At 48.2% G+C, this 25,181-nt stretch overlaps 1 protein-coding gene and 1 pseudogene across 1 annotated transcript; both read left to right on the top strand.

Annotated features, from left to right (window-relative positions):
• Positions 1–254: 254 nt before the first annotated feature.
• Positions 255–16,389, top strand: LOC119283504 (annotated as a pseudogene).
• A 360-nt stretch (positions 16,390–16,749) lies between these two features.
• Positions 16,750–21,446, top strand: LOC119288889 (pollen receptor-like kinase 3). Its single transcript, XM_037568391.1, has 2 exons — positions 16,750–18,206; positions 20,432–21,446. Exons 1-2 carry the CDS (start codon positions 16,778–16,780, stop codon positions 21,076–21,078), a joined length of 2,076 nt encoding a protein of 691 aa, XP_037424288.1. The 5' UTR covers positions 16,750–16,777; the 3' UTR covers positions 21,079–21,446.
• Positions 21,447–25,181: the final 3,735 nt, after the last annotated feature.

Here is a 25,181-nt window from a genome sequence, read left to right on the forward strand (position 1 = left end):
CATCAGCGACGGTTTGCCTCCTAGTTCAGACTGCGGGGGCGTGTTAGATGACTCTACGAATAAGCTTCTAGATCAAATACAAGTAGCAGATCAACCCACATCATTGGTTACCATGTTTAATTCAAACCGACCTAGATTAACTTGTACTGCAAGTTTGTAACTCTTCCAGCCCATGTATATATACCGATCAATTTAAACCATCGAGGCGTGCAATTGCAGCCCGGTCATATTCTGTTACAGATACATCCATACCTATGACAAGTAATTCGGAATGGAGAGAGTACAATTTTATGGAACATGAACTGGTGAATGGGCATGTGGGGGAGGATGTCAGTGCTCAACAGATTAGGGAGGCTTGTCCTGCTGACGAAGGAAATAATGGAGATGGTTTACATGCTTCTCTGCTTTCTCAGGCGGCAACTGCGGAAGGATATGATACAAACGCACCCTTTACATCTGAAGGGATTTCTTCATATTTAAGAAGGCATGGCACAACAGGACTTGTGCAAGATTTTATGGCTTCATTAGATGATCATGAGATTGAAGAAGAAGAAATCCATGAAGCAGCATTGTTATCACATCAGCCTGCACTTCATGATGTGGAAAGCACAAGGAGACATCTATCCAGCCAACAAATTGTCCAGCTATCTGAAACGGCTAATATAAGGCCTAAGTGGAGGGTAATTCAAGCACTTCAGGATGTACAGTTCTCTCTATCACCCACACGTGTCTATGTACATAGTTTGAACAGGAAGCTTAGCTCACAGTCCTGCAGTATCAACTGAACATCTTGCCAGTTGCGCTAATAGCTTGCTTACTGTTTACCCTCTCTTGAAAATGTAGTCTGCAGGAATCAATGGCCTTGTCCGTTACACTTACAAACCTTGGATTCTTGAACAAGTTGGAGTAGTTAATTTGTTTTCAAACATTGGACTTGGCTCTCATTCAACTGCAATCCTCCTAAGTGCCCTTAATGCTTTGCTCATGCTGTCTTGTATAACTGCTTCAATGATGCTGATGGATATTTGCGGATGAAGGTTAACTCTGAGACTACTTGAACATCAAACATAAATGTTTACAATTAGAAAACTGTTAGTAAATTCATGATTTATTGTTGTTTAACTATCAGATAGTACTATTGTTGAGATTCCGACAGTTCTTTGAAATTAACATAGTTGCCATCTCCATGTCACCTTCAATATGTTTTCTACTGACAACTTTACAAATAAACTTATCAATATTGGCGATCGTTTCTATCTGCATTGCAAAGAGAGCCTTGGCTCAGTGGTTGGGCAAGCGGTTGTGTAGCCTAACGACCCGAGTTCAATTCCTAGAATTGACAGGTGATGCACAGGGGTTTCCCCCATTTATTGAGGATCAAGTTTGGTATGTGGTGGAACCACTTATCCCAAAATATCTTGATACTCATTTCCAAAAAATTCTGAGGACCATGTTTATCTTGATACTCATACTAAAATGGTTGTATGCATCCTTAGTCGATGCAGAGGCCGGGGAAGTGAAATTCTCCCCCAATTTTTAAGGCATCGATACAGGATAGTCTTTTGTGCCTCAATCTAAACAAATTTTGCTCACTCTCGCGTCGCCTCCCCGCGGGCGACTCGGGAGGGCTCCGCCGCCGCCGCCTAGTCCCTCCAGCGCCCTTCTCCCCCTCCGCCGCTGCTGATGGTCAGCGTCGGGCAAAGCCCGTGCGTGCGACGGCGGCGGCGGAGGGTCTCTCCTCCCGTTCCTGGATCCGTGATGGCGCGGGCATCCAGATCTGTGGGGTGCGGCCCTCCCGACGGTGTGGCGGATCTCGGAGGCGACGGACTGGCCGCGGTGCACGGGTGCCCAAATCCATGGGTGTGGGACTCCCAGCAGCGTGTGGGCTCCTGGTGGCGGCAGGATCGGTCGACGGCGGGCTTGGTCGACAGCGTCGGTCGCACGGTGCCGGATCTCGTCGCTCGCGGCGGATCTCGCCTCCCCGGCCTTTGTGGAGGAACCTGGACCAGGGGTGGCGGCCCCGTTAGGCATGACGATGGTGCCCTCAGCTGGTGACGTTCGCGCGCGGGGGGGGGGAGGGTGGATGGACGGCGTCTTGACCGCGTGGGCGATGAGTCACCGGTCGATCTCCTCCGTGCTGCAGGCTCTCTCTCGCTGCACTTGGTGGCTTACGATCGCGGTCGTCGGCCTCGGTACATTTGCGGGGGCTGGTAGAGGTGACATCAAACCGGAGGAAACTCTGGATGACTCGTTCATCCTGATGATGGCGACGACCAGGGTCGTGGTTCTCCTACTTGCAGGCGCCATCGAGGTCCCTGCCAGTGAGACCCCAAGACCGGAGCTTCAGATGCCTTCCAGGGTTACCGAGATTCGTTATGTGATTTGTTTTTGCTTGTTGCACTCATCATTGCATCATGTGCATTGCATCATGTCATCATGTCTTTAATCTTTCCAACTCAACTAAATAAACCGTATGGATCTTCGATCCATTTAAATTGAGGGAACTCACATGGTGGTTTATCTTTAAAACATACCCTCCCGATATTTAGGGAGATATTATAAAATATTCCATTGTTTTGGAATCACCCATGAACCCACTTGCATATTAAATCCCTTGGCCATTTCTTCTTCAAGTTTTGACTCTCTAGCCGTGCCAATAATTCTTTTACCATTTTCCGGAGCTCTACCAAAATTCTCAACATTTTTGGATACTCCTAAAACCTCGTCCTAGTTCTAATCCATTTGAATTAAATTCAAATGAGTTTGAATTCTTATTGTTCGATCTTGGCCATTTCTATTTTCTTGGAACAAGCGCATTTTTGAGAGTCCGAGAAAATTATCCCTGTGCCCAAACTCTTTCTCTAACCTTTCTTTTCTTCCCTTTTTCTTTCTCTTTATTTTTTTCTGTTTTGAAAAGAGTGAGAGAGAGAGAGAGAGAGAGAGAGAGAGAGAGAGAGAAGGAGCCCAACAGCCAGCAGGCCTCCTGACCTTTTCCCTCTACCCACCTAAGTGCCCTAAGGCCCAGCCGCCAGCCTCTAAGGCCCATCTGCACCGAAGGTCAGCCCGGCCCATCTCGCTCGCTAACCCTAATGTCGACCGAACCCCACTCCCCTTGTTCTCTCGTTCCCTCCCGCAGCGCCGCACACGATCCCCATCTCCCTCGCAGTCTCTCTCTCCCTCATCTCGCTCTCTTCCTTGCATCCTCCTGCGCGCCTCCCTCTGTGGCACAGGACGCGCCCGTGCCTCCTCCTCACCAAGCTCCCCGTCGCCCAGGCGCCCGAGGAGAGGAGCTCCTCAAGCACCTGCGTCCGCAGACGTCGCCCCCAAGTCCGCGTCGCCGAGTCCCTCGTCCAGCCGGAGCTCGCCGCGTCCCTGCGCCCTGCTCCTTCATGCCCGAGCGTCCCCTCGAGCACCTCTACCTCCGCGCCCGCAAGTCCCTGTCGTTCCCCGTCCACCTCGCTGGAGCACAGGACCTCCTCTGCTGCCACCCGAGCTCGCGCCCGACCTCCCGGGTCCGGTGCTCGCTCGTCGCCGAAGTGCTTGTCCCCAAGTCCCTCGCCGCGCGCATCTCCTCTGCGTCCTCTATAACGAGCAGGAGGCCGCTCGTCCCGCGCCTGCCTCATCTGTCCCCGCCTCGTGTTGCCCATTTCGCCTCTACCTCCTGTTTCTCTACATCGAAGCAGTGCAGAGGAGAACAAGCTCTTCATCGCCCGCCTCCCTGCGTTGACCACCAAGACCCAAGGCTTTCGTGTTGCTTCATTTGGATGCGTGAAGTTCCTCTATTACCTGTGTACGACTACGTGGTTTCTCCAAGTACGCCACCGGCAAGACCACACAGATTCTTGGCTGAGTACTGTACGAAACGCCAAGTACCCTTCGGATCAGCAAGTTCGACTACCATCACCATAAACTGCTTCCCGAATGATCGACGACTCGTGGACCATGTACAACTTCAAGCGTCGAACACCCGGGTAGCACAAATGCCAAGTACCCCAGAGACCACTTGAACGTCAAGTACCGTCGAACTACGAAGACTCCGTGGACGTCAAGTTCCTCGAGTGACCCTGAACATCTACGGAAACTTGTGCGACTAAGAATGTGAACCTTTACTGTCGAACCCCGAAGGACTCGGATTCGTCAAGTCCCCCTCCAAACCGGGAACCACTATTTCCACTAACATCGAACCTGAACCGTCCGGAAACGCACGCTTCAAAGGTATAACCCCGAGACGACTGTCCGAGAACAAATGCCTGCTTGTGTTGTATGAGATGCACCCCTTTGCCTGCACCGTGTCCGTAGTGTCTCTCCCTCCCATTTTGCCATCAACTCATGGGACACCCGGTATCCGGAAGCCCCCCACCATCTTTTGCACCGATCCGCACACTTCTCCTTTGCATCGGTATCTCAATCGAGTTACCGGAACCGGAACGTTGTCGTGGCACCATTTTCATTATCGTTGTCGTGGCACCGTTTTCATTATCGTTGCCGTGGCACCCCTTTCGTTTCCGCCACGATGACAAATGCTCATGTCAACATTTTCAGAAGTTGCAAATAACTTGTTTATGTCATTCGCATCATGATAACAACATTTAAATGTTTAAATTTGTTGTTGCATCAAATTGCTAAATGACATGTGGGGATTTACAGGAATTGTTGTTTGATGTTTCCGGCCTCATTTAAAATGCCTAACTATGTTTTTTACTCATGTTTCACCTGTTGCCATGTTAAGAACATTTAATTTTGTTGGGTACATAACCGGGAGTGAACTAAATAATTGAATGTGGTGTTTCGTCAATATGCAACTAGTTGCATATTGAGCTCCACTTAATTTGTAGGATTGCTTGTGCACTTTGCCATGCCATGCCATGCTTCATTAAACCGGACAGGCGTCATACTTGGTTGTGCATCATGCCATGCTTATGTGATGGTTTTTTACTATGTTGTTTGCTTCTTTCCGGTGTTGCTTCTTCGGGTTAGTTCCAATAACGTCGCATTTGTGAGGATCCGTTCGACTACGTTCGTTTGCCTTCTTCAAGGACTCGTTCTTCTTCCTTGCGGGATCTCAGGCAAGATGACCATACCCTCGAAATCACTTCTATCTTTGCTTGCTAGTTGCTCGCTCTTTTGCTATGCCGCGATACCTACCACTTGCTATATCATGCCTCCCATATTGCCATGTCAAACCTCTAACTCACCTTGTGCTAGCAAACCGTTGTTTGGCTATGTTACCGCTTTGCTCAGCCCCTTTTATAGCGTTGTTAGTTGCAGGTGAAGATGGAGTTTGTTCCATGTTTGGAACATGGATATGTTGGGATATCACAATATCTCTTATTTAATTAATGCATCTATATACTTGGTAAAGGGTGGAAGGCTCGGCCTTATGCCTGGTGTTTCGTTCCACTCTTGCTGCCCTAGTTTCCGTCATACCGGTGTTATGTTCCTTGATTTTGCGTTCCTTACGCGGTTGGGTGTTATGAGGACCCCTTGACAGTTCGCTTTGAATAAAACTCCTCCAGCAAGGCCCACCCTTGGTTTTACCATTTGCCTCACCACCACCTACTTTTCCCTTGGGAGTCATGCTCCCGAGGGTCATCTTTATTTTAACCCTCCTGGGCCAGTGCTTCTCTAAGTGTTGGTCCAAAGTGGGCGATGTCCGGCGCCCCCTGGGCGACCAGGGTCTATGCCAACCCGACGTCTTGCCCATCCGATGTGCCCTGAGAATGAGATATGTGCAGCTCCTATCGGGATTTGTCGGCACATTCGGGCGGCTTCGCTGGTCCTGTTTTACCATTGTCGAAATGTCTTGTAACTGGGATTCCGAGTCTGATCGGTTCTTCCTGGGAGATGGAATATCCTTCATTGACCGTGAGAGCTTGTGATGGGCTAAGTTGGGACACCCCTGCAGGGTTTGACCTTTCGAAATCCGTGCCCGCGGTTATGGGCAGATGGGAATTTGTCAATGTCCGGTTGTAGAGAACTTGACACTTAACTTAATTAGAATGCATCAACCGCGTGTGTAGCCATGATGGTCTCTTCTCGGCGGGGTCCGGGAAGTGAACACGGTTCTTGTGTTATGCTTGAACATAAGTAGCTTCAGGATCACTTCTTGATCACTTATAGCTTCTCGACCGTGCATTGCTTCTCTTCTTGCTCTCGTTTGCGTAAGTTGGCCACCATATATGCTAGTGCTTGCTGCAGCTCCACCTCACTACCCCTTTCCTACCCATAAGCTTAAATAGTATTGATCGCGAGGGTGTGAGATTGCTGAGTCCCCGTGACACACAAATTACTTCAAAAAGAATATGCAGGTGCCGATGATGCCATTCCAGGGGATGCGACCGAACTCAAGTGGGAGTTCCACGAGGATTCAGGACGTTACTATGTTTCCTTTCCAGACGATCAGTAGTGGAGCCCAGTTGGGGCGATCAAGGATCTTACGCATTTGGGGTTGTCTTTATTTTGGTTCCGTAGTCGGACCTTGATTGTATTCTGGATGATGTAATGTTATATTTATGTATTGTGTGAAGTGGCGATTGTAAGCCAACTCTGTACCTCTTTCTTATTCAGTACATGGGATGTGTAAAGATTACCCCTCTTGCGACATGCATACAATGTGGTTATGCCTCTAAGTCATGCTCCGACACATGGGAGATAAGCCGCATCGTGGGTGTTACAAGTTGGTAATCAGAGCCTTCCCCGACTTAGGAGCCCCCTGCTTGATCGAATCGCTGGCGTTGTTGAGTCTAGAAGAAAAAGTTTTGAGTCTTATAGGATTATATATATCGGAGAGTAGGATTCTTTTTACTCCTCAGTCCCTTCATCGCTCTGGTGAGGCCTCCTGACGTAGAGTTTGACTCTTCCCTCCTCAAATTTCACGATTTTTTTAGGATCACGCGGGTATCTTGGAATCGTTCTGATGGTTTTGTGACGAGAACATTGTTCTTGGTGCCTCCTGGCATTTAGGGTGGTGGCAGTGTCCCGGGGAGTTGAGCTCTGAGGTGTTGTCGTCACAATTTTATCGTTGCAGTTCTGGAATACCTGAGTTCGCCGACATCGAAAATCTCTTTTATGCAGTTGTTGGTGAGATAACCTCGACGCCACCCAGTACTGGGGCGGGAGTTCGGGATTATTGCCATAACTCGTATAACAGATGCTTTTCTAAGGTTGAGGTAAACGATTTCCGAAGGTTTCTTGGTTATGTGTTGAAGGATGGATATAGCTAGATGTAGGATTTGCTAGTTTTGGGTGAGATATTATGCTTCCCCTGTATCCCCAACACCTAATTGCATAACCAGAAAGTTTCGGGAGTTTATAAGTGGGAATTCAAGTAGCTCCTAGGATATCTTTCTGAAAGATGCATGATATGAGATTGGGGTTCGACGTCTAGTGGTCCGCCTATCCACGGTTGGTTTTATAGTGTTCTCATTCTGTCTTAAAGAGTCCTTGGCTATGCTGACTCGGGGACGCTTCGTATGTCATGTGCACTGCCTTGTACATGATGGTGCTGTATGATCGAGCCCGTGTGGGCCCCACCACAAAAACTTCGGACGAAATCTCTATCATATGTTTGTTCTCGCTTATTTTGCAAGCCAATCCTTTGTTTTGTTTTGATTGTGGTATTCGAGTTGCTTCGAAGTCAAGTGTTGATTCCATGCCTTTTTGCTCAGCGATGCTCTCATATTTCTATGGGAGTGCTAATCCTTTTCGATCATCGAGATGGTCATGCCAATCCTTTTCAATCGGTGTGTTTCTCTTCAAGTGGATCCGATCATTCCAACATTCGCGAGATCAATTCTAAGTCTTCTCAATGGTGTTTGTTTCATCCATTCCAAGTTGCCTTTGTTTTTCCCTCCCTCCCACCCTTTTTCTTCAAGGACTCAGATTCCTGAATCAAGTATCCATCTTATGGATGTGAAGACTCTTCATTCTTGTCTTTCAATGTTTTACCCGGCGGTTCTCATGAAGATGCTCTACAAGTTCATCATTCTTCGTTCTCTTTCTTCTCCGGTGGTGTCAATTCAAGCTTTGTTGATCACATCATTTTCCTCGTTTCAAATGCTTTTCCCATGCCGGTGCACCTCATAATCATTCCCCGCTTGCTATTCAATTGTTTCGGAGTGCTGAAGATATCTCGAAGATTCATGTTTCCACTCTGCTTTCATTCAAGCTTCAAGCCATTTAATTCAACTGGCGCAATCTCTCTTTTAAATCGTTCAACGGTGTATCTTTTGAGTGGGCCCTAACCCACAGGTCTTTTCCCAGGTTCTTACCTGACTCTTCTAATTTTTTCTGGAGTTATTTTCAAATTCATTTCAAAGTTTGACGTAAGAATGAGTTATCATCAGTCAAATGCCTTCTCCAAGATCTTTCAATTCTTTTCATCGTTAGTTCAACCTTTCAAATTTCCATTCCGGAGTGCCTCAACAATTCATGGTGGTGTTTCCCAACGTCATTCTCTGCTTTTGAAGACTGAAGAAGAGTTTCTCTTAAATCTTGTTCCGTTCTCATGAAGATTCATGGTTCTAGCTTCTTGCCACCCTCTCATAATTGTTTTCGATTGCGCGAATTCTTTTCATCCATCTGGAGCATTTTAGGAACCTTTGTCAGTTTGATTCTCCGGAGCCCATCATCTCAGAAGATTTATTCATTCCAGCCTTCAGCTCTCGTTCTCCAAATCTTACCGGTGCATCATTCAAATATTCTCGAATCAGCTCGTGATCTATTCGTTCTTATGTATCTAAATTCTCTCAAGTATCTTCTTTCGTTTTCCAATTCTTCCCGGTGAATTGTGTCTTTGCTACTTTATTTTTCAATTCTTATGGTGGTTCATTAAAGATTTCTCTTCCTTCGTTATCATATCAATTCATTCGTTGTTTCAATCCTACCGGTGGTTCATCAAAGAACTTCTCAAGTTTGCGCTATATTTTTCCGCAATCCTTTCCAATGAGAACGAATAGTATGCCAAATCCATTGTGCCATCAATTTAATTGATGAAGGATAAGAATAATGCAATTCTTATTCTTGTTTCATAGAGGAAATTTAATTCCTTATTCCGGAGGCTCATCAAATTCTCGGTTTCAATTGTTTCATCTTTTCTTTTCCCGGAGCTCCAACCTCTCTCAATTATATCATCACGAAGATCCATCTAAATCATTACAAGGCTTCACCTTGTGTTTTCAACTTCTCTTTCTTTTTATCAGCATTTTGTTACTGGAGTTCTTCATGGAGGCTCTACTTCGTGGTTCGTCAAGGATTCTTTTCATTGTTCTCCAAGATTTCTCTCAAAGTTAAGATCTGCCAAGCTATACTCAAAATTAAACGTGGTGCAAAACACATGTTTTGTTTTGAGGAGATCAAGTATTCCTCTTCTTGCATTCCGAAGTGCAATTCTTTCTACCGTATCATTTGAGGTGGTGTTATGTCATTCTTGATAATTTCCCTCTGTGGTTCATGATTCACATGTTGTCAAGAATGAGATATTTTAAATCCATCAATCTCTTCGTTGGAGTTATCTTGTGTCTTGTTTCACCTGAAGCCTTCCCTAAGGATTGTTTCTATTTATGGTGCTCATAAATGACCCAAGTTCTTTATTTATCCTCCCGGTGAAATAAGTTTCTCGTCTCCTTGTTGATATCAATCCAATCTATTGTTTCTGTTAGTGGCATAATTTTCACTTCATAGTTTTGAGATGTTATCCATAAGCCCACTACAAGCTTACTCTTTTCGTTGTTGGTTTTCCAACAACTCCGTTATAACCTTCTTGTAAGGGTGCCTTCCAAGCTCATTTGTGGCAGAAGTTGGCATTTTCAACTCCATTCTTTTATTACAATGATCTAGTTTCTATTCTTTTGTTCCGGAGGCATTGTGATGTTGCTATCTTCACTCATCTTCTCGGGTTGTGAGGACCGTGTTCTTATCCATTTTCAATCGGAGTGTCGTGTCCTTCATTCAAGTTCTCTCATCTTATCAAGTTATACCTCCCTTCTCAACCAGAGTGTTGTCGTAATTGATCTATATCGTTCATTGCAATTCTCGTTTCAACTGGAGTGCTTGCATGTACTTCTTGTACATTGCAACTCTTTTTCTTATGTATTTCAACCTACAAGGTTCTAGTAATGTTCCTTGTTCCTCGTTTCTAGCGGAGTGTTTTCAACATTATTCATCCACGTTGCATTCTTTCTTTGAATTTGTTCAACCTCGCAAGGTTCTTTGGTTTCACTCATTTGTCAAAGAAGCAACTTAGCTTTACCTCTTCTCTTCCTCTTCCGTTTCCCTCCGGTGCCATCCTAGATCTCGGGACGAGATCCTCTTGTAGTGGTGGAGTGTTGTGACGCCCCAAGACCGGAGCTTCAGATGCCTTCCAGGGTTTCCGAGATTCATTGTGTGATTTGTTTTTGCTTGTTGCATTCATCATTGCATCATGTGCATTGCATCATGTCATCATGTCTTTAATCTTTCCAACTCAACTAAATAAACACTATGGATCTTCGATCCATTTAAATTGAGGGAACTCACATGGTGGTTTCTCTTTAAAATATACCCTCCCGATATTTAGGGAGATATTATAAAATATTCCATTGTTTTGGAATCACCCATGAACCCACTTCCATATTAAATCCCTTGGCCTTTTCTTCTTCAAGTTTTGACTATCTAGCCTTGCCAATAATTCTTTTACCATTTTTCGGAGCTCTACCAAAATTCTCAACATTTTTGGATACTCCTAAAACCTCGTCCTAGTTCAAATCCATTTGAATTAAATTCAAATAAGTTTGAATTCTTATCGTTCGATCTTGGCCATTTCTATTTTCTTGGAACCAGCGCATTTTTGCGAGTCCGTGAAAACTATCCCCGTGCCCAAACTCTTTCTCTAACCTTTCTTTTCTTCCCTTTTTCTTTCTCTTTATTTTTTTCTGTTTTGAAAAGAGTAAGAGAGAGAGAAGGAGCCCAACAGCCAGCAGGCCTCCTGACCTTTTCCCTCTCCCACCTAAGTGGCCTAAGGCCCAGCCGCCGGCCTCTAAGGCCCATCTGCACCGAAGGTCAGCCCGGCCCATCTCCCTCGCTAACCCTAATGTCGACCGACACTCCCCTCGTTCTCTCGTTCCCTCCCGCAGCACCACACACGATCCCCATCTCCCTCGCAGTCTCTCTGTCCCTCATCTCGCTCTCTTCCTCGCAGCCTCCCGCGCGCCTCCCTCTGTAGCACAGGACGCGCCCGAGCCTCCTCCTCACCAAGCTCCCCGTCGCCCAGGCGCCCGTGGAGAGGAGCTCCTCGAGCACCTGCGCCCGCAGACGTCGCCCGTCGCCGGCGCCCTCAAAAGTCCGCGTCGCCGAGTCCCTCGTCCAGCCAGAGCTTGCCGCGTCCCCGCGCCCTGCTCCTTCATGCCCGAGCCTCCCCTCAAGCTCCTCTCCTCCGTGCCCGCAAGTCCCCGTCGTTCCCCGTCGACCTCTCCGGAGCACAGGACCTCCTCTGCCGCCACCCAAGCTCGCGCCCGACCTCCCGGGTCCGGTGATCGCCCGTCGCCGAAGTGCTCGTCCCCAAATCCCTCGCCTGTAACGCCCCGAACACACCTGCCGGTGGTCGTTACTCCTGGCGGGATCTAGACTGGCCCCACAGATCAATACTAGTCTTTTCTGTGCACTTTGTCCTCACGCATGCGCACCCAGGAGCAACTTCCCGGTCGGTCACCCATCCTGACACTACTCCAAGCTGAGCACGCTTAACTTTAGAGTTCTGTCCGAATGAGCTCCCGGAAAAGAAGGAATTCCTTATTGATATGAGTAGTCTATCATCCCTAATAAGCCAGGCCATCACATACACCCCCACTCAGAGGAACCGACGTCCTCGTCGGGCAACAGGAACGTTCCCTCTTGGCACATACGTCTGTGCTTCCAGTCCAATACATATGCCATGTCATGTGCCACGACGGGTCACAAACATCATGAACAACATGACCAAGCACCTGTCTGCAACCATCCGTGTAACCGTGAGGGTCGGCTCTGATACCAACTTGTAATGCCTCGGACACACCCGCCGGTGATCGTTACTCCTGGCGGGATCTAGACTGGCCCCACAGATCAATACTAGTCTTTTCTGCGCACTTTGTCCTCACTCATGCGCACCCAGGAGCAACTTCCCGGTCGGTCACCCATCCTGACACTACTCCAAGCTGAGCACGCTTAACTTTGGAGTTCTGTCTGAATGAGCTCCCGGAAAAGAAGGAATTCCTTATTGATATGAGTAGTCTATCATCCCTAATAAGCTAGGCCATCACATCGCCACACACATCTCCTCTGCGTCCTCTGTAACGAGCAGGAGGCCGCTCATCCCGCGCCTGCCTCATCTGTCCCCGCCTCGCGTTGCCCGTCTCGCCTGTACCTCATGTTTCTCTACATCGAAGCAGTGCAGAGGAGAACAAGCTCTTCATCGCCGGCCTTCCTGCGTTGACCACCAAGACCCGAGGCTTTCGTGTTGCTTCGTTTGGATGCGTCAAGTTCCTCTACTACCTGTGTACGACTACATGGTTTCTCCAAGTACACCACCGGCAAGACCACACAGATGCTTGGCCGAGTACTGTACGAAACGCCAAGTACCCCTCGGATCAACAAGTTTGACTACCATCACTGTAAACTACTTCCCGAATGATCGACAACTCGTGGACCATGTACAACTTCAAGCACCGAACACCGGGGTAGCACAAATGCCAAGTACCCCAGAGACCACTTGGACGTCAAGTACCGTCGAACTGCGAAGACTCCATGGACGTCAAGTTCCTCGAGTGACCCTGAACATCTACGGAAACTTGTGCGACTAAGAACGTGAACCTGTACCGTCGAACCCCGAAGGACTCGGATTCGTCAAGTCCCCCTCCAAACCGGGAACCACTATTTCCGCTAACATCGAACCTGAACCGTCCGAAAACGCACGCTTCAAAGCTATAACCCCGAGACGACTGTCTGAGAACGAATGCCTGCTTGTGTTGTATGAGATGCACCCCTTTGCCTGCATCGTGTCCGTAGTGTCTCTCGCTCCCATTTCGCCATCGACTCATGGGACACCCGGTATCCGGGAGCGCCCCACCATCTTTTGCACGCATCCGCACACTTCTCCTTTGCATTGGTATCTCAATCGAGTTACCGGAACCGGAACATTGCCGTGGCACCATTTTCGTTATAGTTGCCGTGGCACCGTTTTCGTTATCGTTGCCGTGGCACCCCTTTCGTTTCCGCCACGATGACAAATGCTCATGCCAACATTTTCAGAAGTTGCATATAACTTGTTTATGTCATTCACATCATGATAAAAACATTTAAATGTTTAAATTTGTTGTTGCATGAAATTGCTAAATGACATGTGGGGATTTACCAGAATTGTTGTTTGATGTTTCCGGCCTCATTTAAAATGCCTAACTCTATTTTTTTACTCACGTTTCACCTTTTGCCATGTTAAGAACATTTAATATTGTTGGGTACATAACCGGGAGTGAACTAAATAATTGAATGCGGTGTTCCGTCAATATGCAACTCGTTGCATATTGAGCTCCACTTAATTTGTAGGATTGCTTGTGCACTTTGCCATGCCATGCTTCATTAAACCGGACATGCATCATACTTGGTTGTGCATCATGCCATGCTTATGTGATGGTTGTTTACTATGTTGTTTGCCTCTTTCCGGTGTTGCTTCTTCGGGTTAGTTCCAATAACATCGCGTTTGTGAGGATCCGTTCGACTACGTTCGTTTGCCTTCTTCAAGGATTCTTTCTTCTTCCTTGCGGGATCTCGGGAAAGATGATCATACCCTCGAAATCACTTCTATCTTTGCTTGCTAGTTGCTCTCTCTTTTGCTATGCCGCGATACCTACCACTTGCTATATCATGCCTCCCATATTGCCATGTCAAACCTCTAACCCACCTTGTCCTAGCAAACTGTTGTTTGGCTATGTTACCGCTTTGCTCAGCCCCTCTTATAGCGTTGTTAGTTGCAGGTGAAGATGGAGTTTGTTCCATGTTTGGAACATGGATATGTTGGGATATCTCAATATCTCTTATTTAATTAATGCATCTATATACTTGGTAAAGGGTGGAATGCTCGGCCTTATGCCTGGTGTTTTGTTCCACTCTTGCCGCCCTAGTTTCTGTCATACCGGTGTTATGTTCCTTGATTTTGCGTTCCTTACGCGGTTGGGTGTTATGGGGACCCCTTGACAGTTCGCTTTGAATAGAACTCCTCTAGCAAGGCCCAACCTTGGTTTTACCATTTGCCTCACCACCACCTACTTTTCCCTTGGGAGTCGCGCTCCCGAGGGTCATCTTTATTTTAACCCCCCCGGGCCAGTGCTTCTCTAAGTGTTGGTCCAAACAGAGCGATGTCCGGCGCCCCCTGGGCGACCAGGGTCTATGCCAACCCGACGTCTTGCCCATCCGGTGTGCCCTGAGAACGAGATATGTGGAGCTCCTATTGGGATTTGTTAGCACATTCGGGCGGCTTTGCTAGTCTTGTTTTACCATTGTCGAAATGTCTTGTAACTGGGATTCTGAGTCTGATCGGGTCTTCCTGGGAGAAGGAATATCCTTTGTTGACCGTGAGAGCTTGTGATGGGCTAAGTTGGGACATCCCTGTAGGGTTTGAACTTTCGAAAGCCGTGCCCGCCATTATGGGCAGATGGGAATTTGTCAATGTCCGGTTGTAGAGAACTTGACACTTAACTTAATTAAAATGCATCAACCGCGTGTGTAGCCGTGATGGTCTCTTCTCGGCGGGGTCCGAGAAGTGAACACGGTTCTTGTGTTATGCTTGAACGTAAGTAGCTTCAGGATCACTTCTTGATCACTTATAGCTTCTCGACCATTCATTGCTTCTCTTCTCACTCTCGTTTGCGTAAGTTAGCCACCATATATGCTAGTGCTTGCTGTAGCTCCACCTCACTACCCCTTTCCTACCCATAAGCTTAAATAGTCTTGATCGCGAGGGTGTGAGATTGCTGAGTCCCCGTGACTCACAGATTACTTCAAAAACCAAATGCAGGTGCCGATGATGCCATTCCAGGGGATGCAACCGAACTCAAGTGGGAGTTCGACGAGGATTCGGGACGTTACTATGTTTCCTTTCTAGACGATCGGTAGTGGAGCCCAGTTAGGGCGATCGGGGATCTTACGCATTTGGGGTTGTCTTTATTTTGGTTCCGTAGTCGGACCTTGATTGTATTCTGGATGATGTAATGTTATATTTATGTATTGTGTGAAGTGGCGATTGTAAGCCAACTTTGTACCTCTTTCTTATTCAGTACATGGGATGTGTAAAGATTACCCCTCTTGCGACATGCCTACAATGCGGTTATGCATCTAAGTCGTGCTCTGACACGTGGGAGATATAGCCGCATCATGAGTGTTACACTGCCCTCCGCCCCGACCCCATGCCCAGGTGAAAACCCTAAATCTCCTTAAATTGGGTGGCGGCGGCACTGCGTTTGTCATACCCTTCTTGGAGGCGCCGCCTGGAGCGTTTGGGTGCTCGGTTTGAGGAACTGCAGGCAGAGGGGATGGGACCAGTGGCATCAGGTGGTGTTCCGCGTCGGAGGATTGGCGTGGCATCTGGCACGTCGACAATGGCGGGTCTCAGCGGCATGGAGCAGTGGGGTCTCGACGGTGGGCGTGTGATGATGGACGAGCGCGGGATGGTGGCGTTGTTTGGCGTCGTGGTGGCGTTGACGGCAGCTAGACCGTGCAAGGTAGATGCAGCAGTACAGCACTGAAGATGGATTGGTGGCAGGTGGCTGCGGCAGCCTCATGCACGGCAGGCGTCCTGGTTGAGGAGTGCGTCGGACTGGTGGATGCCCTATACCCGGCAGACGTCCTGGTTGGGATCTCAGGTCTTAGATGTTAGGTTTGGCTGCGAGGTCTGTTTGGTATTAGGCTCAGACTATCAGCATCCCTGCATCAACTGGATAGGAGTAGGGACAGATGTTGCCTAGGCGGTGGCTTTAGTTTTACTATTGTATGACTTTGTAAGGTCTTGTGTGAATAATTAATAAAGTGGCTGCATGCATCGTCGAGATGCAGAGGCCGGGGGTCCTCCTCCATTTCTAAAAAAATACATGAGAATAAGCTCATCATGTTGTGCTCATGATTTTGAAGATGTGATTTCTTGCATGTTCTGCACAAAACTCCAGATTAAGACCTTTGTACATTTATGCAGGTATCTTCTCCTTGTAAGTTGTAACTACCCCTATCCTAATGTTGTCCCTGAGTACAATATGTTTGTCCTCCATAGTGAATATGGGATCTTTGGCGCAAGAAATCCTCTTCCACCTCACATTAACCATTTGCCTCTGCTCTTATGTTATTGGTTTGGGAGCACACTGCACTGATTTCCAACATGGTATACACACCTGAAGAAGGAACATGCAGCTGATTAATAAGTTTACTATATTAATCTTTGCCTAATTTGCCATCTTTTCTATTTTTAGGGTCATATTATCTGACTCATTTTTGTCAAGGAGAAAGCAAACAACCAATCTACTCTCCAGTACAAATCTACACTTTTTTCTTTTCTTTTGTTGAAGAATATATTGGCAGACCTATTGCATTTGCATCATATCCATTGCTGACCTGTTGTCTCAGCATGCGTCATACGTACTATTTTTAGGCTCCAAAACTGCATGCCAAACCACTGGAGCAGAAGAGGCATTGACAAAAAGCAGAAGAAGCAATGCCAAGAAAGGCAGGAAACATTTACAGAGGCTGGAAGAAAACTAGAGGAAAGACTCTGACCTCCACCAAGATGGTCATGGTCATCCTCATCCTAGCCTTCCGGCTCTCCACTCTTCTCCTCCTCCTCCTCGCGGGCAGCCGGGTCGTGGTCGCCGCTGAGCCTGATGCCTCCCCACCAGGCACCGAGGCGGCGGCGCTCCTGCGCCTCAAGGCGTCGTTCAAGGACCCGACCAACGCGCTAGAGGCGTGGTCACCGTTGTTGCCCCCGGCGCCGTGCAACGCCACTAGACCTTGGCCTGGGGTGCAGTGCTACAAGGGCAGCCTCATCGGCCTCCGGCTGGTGCACCTTAACCTCTCCGGCGCATTCGACTTTGCTGCGCTCGCCAACCTACCGGGCCTGCACTCAATCAACCTCAGGCGCAACGCCTTCGCAGGCCCGATACCGGCGAGCCTCGCCACCGTCCGCAGCCTCCGTGCGTTGTATCTGTCGCACAACGCCTTCACCGGCCCTATCCCCGGCGACGTGTTTGCCAACATGCGCTGGCTCAAGAAGCTCTACCTCGACAACAACGACCTGTCCGGCCCGCTGCCAGCGGCCGCCATCGCCGGCGCGCCGCGCCTCATCGAGCTCCACCTCGACCACAACAAGATCGAGGGCGCCGTCCCCGAGCTCCTCCCCAAGTCTCTCCGGCTGTTCAACGTGTCGCACAACCGCCTCACGGGCGTGCTCCCGCGCTCTGTCGCCACGCGGTTCAACGAGTCGGCGTTTGCCGGTAACCCAACCCTGTGCGGGGCTCCAGGGAGCGACGCCAAGGCCTGCGCACCAGTGGCCGCACCGGTGGCCGCGCCGGCGCCCTCGTTGATGCCGCCGATGACGGCGGAGGACTACTTCGCCGTGGAGGAGGAGACCAGCATCGTCGTCGTGATCGGTATCATCCTGCTCGTCATCGCGCTGGTCTCCGGGGCGATGGTCCTCATGCTGCAGCAAGACGAGCAGCGGAACAGCGCGCCGCTGCCGCCGTACTACGACGCCCCTGTCGCCAGCGGCGGCATCGCCCCCAAGCCGGCCGTGACAGCCGCGCCTCGCACCTCAGGGGTGGCGATGGAAACAGGCGGGTCCAGCCGCGGCGGCAGCAGCAGCCAGGGCTCGGCACGTGGTGGTGCCGGCGGCAAGCGGATGGACGAGTTCGTCCTGATGAGCAAGTCGAGCGGCGAGTTCGGGCTGCAGGACATGATGAAGGCTTCGGCGGAGGTGCTCGGCAACGGCACACTCGGGTCCGCGTACAAGGCCGCCATGCGAAACGGCATCACCGTGGCCGTGAAGCGCATGCGCGACATGAACCGCGTCGGCCGCCAGGAGTTCGAGAACCACCTCCGCGTGCTCGGAGAGCTCCGCCACCCCAACGTGCTGGCTCCCCTCGGCTACCATTACCGCAAGGAGGAGAAGCTCATCGTCTCTGAGCTCATGCCACGCGGCAGCCTCCTCTACGTCCTCCACGGTAAGACCGTAATTACGATCCAATATGATTACTACGGCCGTCGGTGCAGGTAGTCGGTACACCATGCATAGTCGTCGTAGGAGCTAACTTTGTGCCTATGTTTGATGAGCAATCATCGCAACATTGTCAAAACCGACAACAAAGTAGAGGGAGATGAGGTGGTCGCGTAGAACCCCTAGTGAAGAAACCCTTGCTGCTGCTTGATCTGTTGATTATTTATACGGAAAGCTTAATTCCATTACACATAAGAAACCGTTGACCTACTTGAGTACTTCAAAAAGAAAAACAATTGCTGAAGTTACTCCTTTCTTCCGGGATTATATGGATGTCAGCCACAAATTAGCGCTTTTTATTATTAAATCAATGAAAACAAAAAAAAATACTGTGTAAATTGACCTGATTACCGATATATTTAACCAACTGCCTAGCCAATTAACTACATTAATGATTTGATATTTGTAGATTGTTTCATCTTAGGGACTACATGATGTATATGGACTCCCCACTTGTTTTTACTCCGCATATAAGATATATCTTAGGTCAAACTTTGTATGGTTTGATCAAATTTATATTAAAAAACATTATCATTTAAATCCTAGGATATACAATATATAAAATTAATCCCAGGATGCATCTCATGATGCTCGTTTGATATTGTGGATGTGGGTTATTTACCCAAAACCACCACACTTGGTGTTAGGGTAACAATTTAGTACCACTTTTCGGAGAGGGCACAAGAACCACCAATTATGTGCCTAATGACAAACGGGGAGCATTGATTGTCTGATAAGCACACAAAAATAGTGAAACTGACAAGTTGGGCCCACCTGTCATGTTGACGTGGCATGTTTGTGTGGACAAGGGTCCCACCTGTAAGTGACTCATTTGTTTGTCTCCATTAAAAAAAAATCATTTTCTTGTGGGCATTTCAACAAACACGAAATGGGCGCTTATCAGCGCACTGCACGCCACCAGCGCGGCTCGCGGCCCTTGCTGGTCGACGGACATCCGAGACCTGGCCGCCACTGTCAAGCCGCTGGAGCTCCCCTCGCCGCCCCTTTCTTTTTCTTCTCCTCATTCCTCCCTGATTTCCCTCTCTGTCAAACAGGACCAACTGCCATGCCCGCCGCCATGGATGAACTCGAGCTCGCAGCGCCGCCCCGACATCGCCGAGCTGCCCCAGGCCTCTATCGCCCCTGGATCCAACGCGTTTTGGTTGGGAACTCGTGCTTGGGGCGACCGCCAGAGGCCCTGGTCGCCACCGTACAAGGGGGAGTGTAGTGGTGGAGTGCCCTAGTCGCGCACGTGCCGGCCGGGAGGCCCCGGCCGCGCGCGCCGCCGTGGAGCGCTCTGGCCACGCCCGTGCTCGCGGCTCATGCAGGGATGCCTTGGTCGCGCACGCCGTTGTGGAGCGGCATGGCCATGCCCCGTGCTCGCCACGCCCGACGGGAGGCCCTGGCCACCCCCGCACTCTCCGTGCCCGCTGGGAGGGCCTGGTCGCGCCCACGCTCAAGTAAGCAGCAAGTGGCGGCGGAAGCAAGCACACATGGGGCGAGATCTCCTGTAGTCATGCTCCTATTCGACTCGGCACTGGCGTAAGGCAGCGGACTGGGCGGCGGGGCGGATCCTCGCCGGATCCGGGCTGGATAAGGGTTGGATCCAGGCGGGGCCAGTGGCTTGTGGCGGCGGATGGTAGCTAGTTGGGACGACCGGGAGGATCGCCGGGGTAAGGCTCTTGCGGCGGCGCTGGATATGGCCGTCTGTGTCGGGGTGGGTGGGGAAGATGGTGGCTTGGGGAGAGGGGGGTGAATAAGAGAGAGGCCAACAGGTGGGCCTTTGGCCACCTTTGCAAATTATCCAGGTAGGCATGCCACATCGGCCGGACAGGTGGGCCCAACAGGTCAGATTCGCTGTCTTCATGACCAAATTGAAGCATCAGTGCTCCGTGTTACAGATTAGACGCAATTTTGGTGAACTTTTTTGTGTCTAGCTCAAATGTGGTATCAAGTTGTTACGTTAGCCTTAAATGTGGTGGTTTTAGATAAATAATTTTATGAGTGTTGATTATTTTTCATATAATGTTAGTCAAATTTTAAAAAGTTTGACTTAAGACAGATCCTACACGAGGACTAAAAAAATGGAGGGAGTATAACGGATAGTCAATCATTTGGGTTAATGTTTATTATGTGTAACTAAAATGACGTCCGTGTGATCGATCGGTGCAGGGGACCAGAGCCCCAACAGGGTGGTGCTGGACTGGCCGACGCGGCTGAGGATCGCCCTCGGCGCGGCGCGGGGCATGGCATACCTCCACGAGAAGCTCGGCATGCCGACGATGCGGTTCGTGAGCATGGACGGCGCCGACTTCGATGCGCCGCCCCCGCCGCCGCCTCACGGGAACCTCAAGTCCGGAAATATCCTCCTCGACGCCAACCTGGAGCCGCACATCGCGGACTACGGCTTCTTCCCGCTCGTCAACACGCCGCAGGCGCCTCAGGCCTTGTTCGCGTTCCGATCGCCGGAGGCTGTCGCTGCGCTCCAGCAGCAACAACGCGTGCCTGTTTCGGCCAGGTCCGACGTGTACTGCTTCGGCGTCGTGCTGCTCGAGCTCATCACGGGGAGATTCCCCTCGCAATACCTCCTCAACGCGCGCGGTGGCACAGACGTCGTACACTGGGCGGCTGCGGCGGTGACCGAGGGCAGCGAGCACGAGGTCATCGACCCCGTCATCGCCGCGGCCGGCGGGGGCTCCGCCGTGCAGCTGGTGCGTATCGCCGTTGAATGCACCGACCCCGCGCCGGAGAGCCGGCCCAACATGGCAGAGGTGGCGAGGATGGTGGAAGAGGTCGCCAGCGCCTCCGGCGCGTCGTGACCACTGCTCGCCGGTGCATGGGATGGGAGGAGTGATACGCGATGCAAGTCTGCGCGTGCATGTGTACTTCGAACGGAATCAAATCCCAGACTTTGATCAGAGGGAGGGTGAGTGTCAGAATTGGCAAAGGCGAGGGGTATGGTTAGTTGGGCTGCGTGGGAATTCAAGGTCTGAATTTGTAAAAACGGATGAAAATCAGGAGCAGAGGATGATCATGCCACTCCATGTCTCTAGTGACATTAGGTAACAATTTATTCTAGTTGGAGGATGGAATCAACGGCCATACTTTGTGTGAGTTTTCTAGACTCTGTTTTACCTTGTATACATGTCATAATAGGATTATGTATTTGTTCAAAAGTATATTTTGGATTTTAGTTTTGCTAGTACTTACAAGGCAAACTTGCATTTGCATTCAAGGCGACTAGAATTGATTACGAGCACTGATAAATAAATTGAACTTTGGTGGCGCAGCTGGATATAAATTTGTATATATTTACGATGGAAATTCGGACTCTAAACCTAAGCAAAATACTACTCTCTCTGTTTCTATCTAAATATAAGATATTTTGACTGTTCAAATTTGAACTGCTAAAACGTCTTAAATTTAAAAACAGAGGTAGTACCAAAATTTGGAGTCAAATGTGCTCCTTGTTTTGAAGAACCGACTAGAGAATTAGGTCAAATCACCGAGGTTAAAATCAGAAGTGAAGACCCAAGTGAAGCTGAGGCCTCAAGCACTGTCGACAGACCGATTGAATTTTCACCGTGATACCGACCATTGGATCTGAGGTCGATTTGATCTAGGCCATTAGATCTTTACCCATAGCGCTATCAGCCGTCTGATAAACTTTCAGTTGCATCCCTTTGTAATATACATGCCCCCACGAGGGCAATTTGCTCAATTCCATATAGGCATAGAAAATAAGGCAACTCCCCTGGTGAAAACCTAGCCGCCTCCTTCATAAATGTAGGTTCTCTCCTTTGATTCAAGGGCTCAAGCTCAAGAAGAGCCTAATCCCCTTCCAAACCCTTCTTATCAGCCAATGGTTACATATGAACAACAGAGACGGAAGCGGTGAAGAATCTCATCTGAAAGGGCAACTTTCAGGGCCTCGGCCTGGTACGACCAACCACTCGAAGGCCGTTGAACGATCTGGATTCATTCGGTAAAACGGTCATAACGTTCTCATATGAACTCTGTTTTCAACGTTCTTGGGTTCGTTGGGATCACGAGAGTGACGCCGATGCACATGTGGTGTTAGATCTTGATTGGGAGCACTTTGGGAATATTTCTCTCATTTTTGACCTTATGAAACGCCTAAGTCTAGTACTCGTGATCCTCCATATTAAAGCTAACCTTGACCTCTTTTATTGTGCTTGGTACTAGGTTGCTCCAACACACATGTAGACACAAAAAACAAGGGAAACTAATAAAAACACTAATTATGCAATGCTCATAATGAAAAGGGTGAAAATCGGAGATCATGCATAATGGACATATTTTTGGTTCAATGAATGTGTGCAGAACATGCAACAAATGAGCTCTAAAAATGCGTAAAATATAGAGCCGTCAGCCATGAGGGGCGCAACTGAGAAGGCGAGCGACGTGCACTGGTACACGTCGGTGCTATATAAACGGTTTTTAACCCCTTTTCGCGATGGCAGTTGAAACCGTCGCCAAGTGGGTGTGGGCGATAGGGGGGTCCTTCCCATACGAACCAAAAACCGTCGGGGATAGGGACCCTACAATACTCCTACTCATTTCTGCTCGCATTGCCATCGCAGTCGGTATTCTGTGGTGCTATGTTTATGATGCACGGCCCATCACAAACGGTTCACTATTATAGAATGTGTATGATGCGCGGCCCATCACAAACGGTTCACTGTTAATAAGATTAGCTAATCATCGTACGTATGCCGGACAGGATTACAAAACGTCGGACCGTCGTAACATCGTCATACACGACAACTATCGCACACGCTATTCTATGGTGCAACGTTTACGATGCATACTTCATTAGAAATAGTTCATGGCTACGAATCGTCTATGATAAGGCAACTAACACAAACGTTTAGTTTGCCCGCACCGTTTGTGATATTGTACATCGCACACGCTTTGCAAATGACAACTATGTGCATGCTTGCACACGTTTCCTCTCTGTGAACTGCCTCAGATTATGGTGTATATCGCAAACGTTTGTATTTTACTAACCCTGTGTTCCGTAACAACCTGGAGAGCGTAATTTCACCGTAATTTAATTGCCTCTATTTCAAATTGTACCGAATTTGAATTTTAATGTATGCTACAACTTTATTTATATCCATCAGGTTTAAACAACCAACGCATTATTCGATTCATATGTACATATGTTCAAGAATTACATAAGAACCAAATAAAGAATGATGAACCACAATTGTATACTTTTACTATTAAAGACGGTAAAGAAAGAGGTGAAATACATTCTGGTTGCTGAACAAGGTGAAGCGGAATGCCCATATTGTGCCCTCCTCCATGCAGAAGGCACGCACGACTCTAGTCCAACCCCTTGTGATGGCCGACCGCCCATCCTTCACGGTCTTCATCAAAACATCTAGATAATCATGGTGTTCTGGTAGAAATGCTTTAACCTTTGCATGATCATGTAGTTTGAGAGGTAATCTTGAGTAAACTGCTTTGGCAACCATTGCAAAGGAAAAAGATTCAGACATTGTCATCTAACACAACTCATTATGGGCAGTAAAAGAAGGCCGCAGAGTTCTTACTTACCATCATGCAGTTCGCTGTTGTGTTGGATAAAGTGTAAACAAATAGTTTAATTGCCATCTTTGGACCCATTTTACTAGCAATCTTTATTAGCTTCCTCAATTGATGCTGGTTCATCGACATCTCATTGCCCCATATGCAGAAAGTGTCGAAACGCAGATGTTTACCAATGACATATGTACCTAAAAGCACCAAGTTAATGTTAGAAGCTAAACAACAATTGCACAATGGTGTAGTACAACACTCTTTTATAATATGTTTATATACATCTGTATGTGGTAGTCCATTTGAAATCTCTAAAAAGACAAATATTTAGGAATGGAGGGAGCATATTATAACATCCAATATACTCACATATTAGATGAATTAACATCTTATATTATGGACCAGAAGGAGTTTAGTGCATTCTTACAAATTATCGGCTGATTAACTGTTGCTGTATCCATGGGTTACAGTTAGTTTGAGCTAGTTCGAGATCATATAGCCCTAAAGTATATCTAAATATGAGGGCTAGTTTGAGCTAGTTGCATCTACAATCCACCCAAAAAAATCCAACCCAAGAGATGCTAATTGGAGCTAGTTCTCCCAGTGCATTTATTGTCAATCTAACCCTGCCATCCAAACAACTCTTTGGATGGAGTTAGTTCAGGGTTAGTCATGAGCTAGAAACTAACTCTAACCTCTAACTAAGTTGAGTATTCAAACAGGGTTGTGTTGTTGTTGTTGTTGTTGTTGTTGTTGTTGTTGTTGTTGTTGTTGTTGTTGTTGTTGTTGTTGTTGCTGCTGCTGCTCTTCTACGTATATATAGACATCATTAGAACATTTATGTAACACTCTTCCTTGTTGCTATGTAGCCTAGGATTGCATATTTAGACATTAAGTACAATGCATGTTGCTATGTAGCCTCAGATATATTACATATGGCCCTAGTTAACCTAACGATAAATGGGTTGTAGATATATTCATTTAAAAGTCTGATTCACCGATTAGTCCCTTATCAACCGCCGACCTATATGGTACCAGCTACCGATATCCTGAACAGTGAGCAGATATAAGCCATGGGATGAAACTAACCTCGATGGAAAACATCAGTCGTTCCCAAAATTGTCCTATGTAGGTACATCGAGAAGCATGTTAAGCACAATAGGCTAAACATCAACCAAAATTATCCATGACAGACAAAATAATCTCAAAAAGATAGCTTCAGTGTGCAGGTTTAAGCACACTAGTAAAGCAAAACAAGTGGAGAGGTGTGCTAATTGCAACAGACCTAACATGTAACAATAAGCAAACATAGTAATTCAAATTGGTATTGTGCCGGTCTAAGTACACTGGTTAT

Source organism: Triticum dicoccoides, chromosome 4A (genome assembly GCF_002162155.2).
Source record: "Triticum dicoccoides isolate Atlit2015 ecotype Zavitan chromosome 4A, WEW_v2.0, whole genome shotgun sequence".
NCBI classification, from domain to species: domain Eukaryota; kingdom Viridiplantae; phylum Streptophyta; class Magnoliopsida; order Poales; family Poaceae; genus Triticum; species Triticum dicoccoides.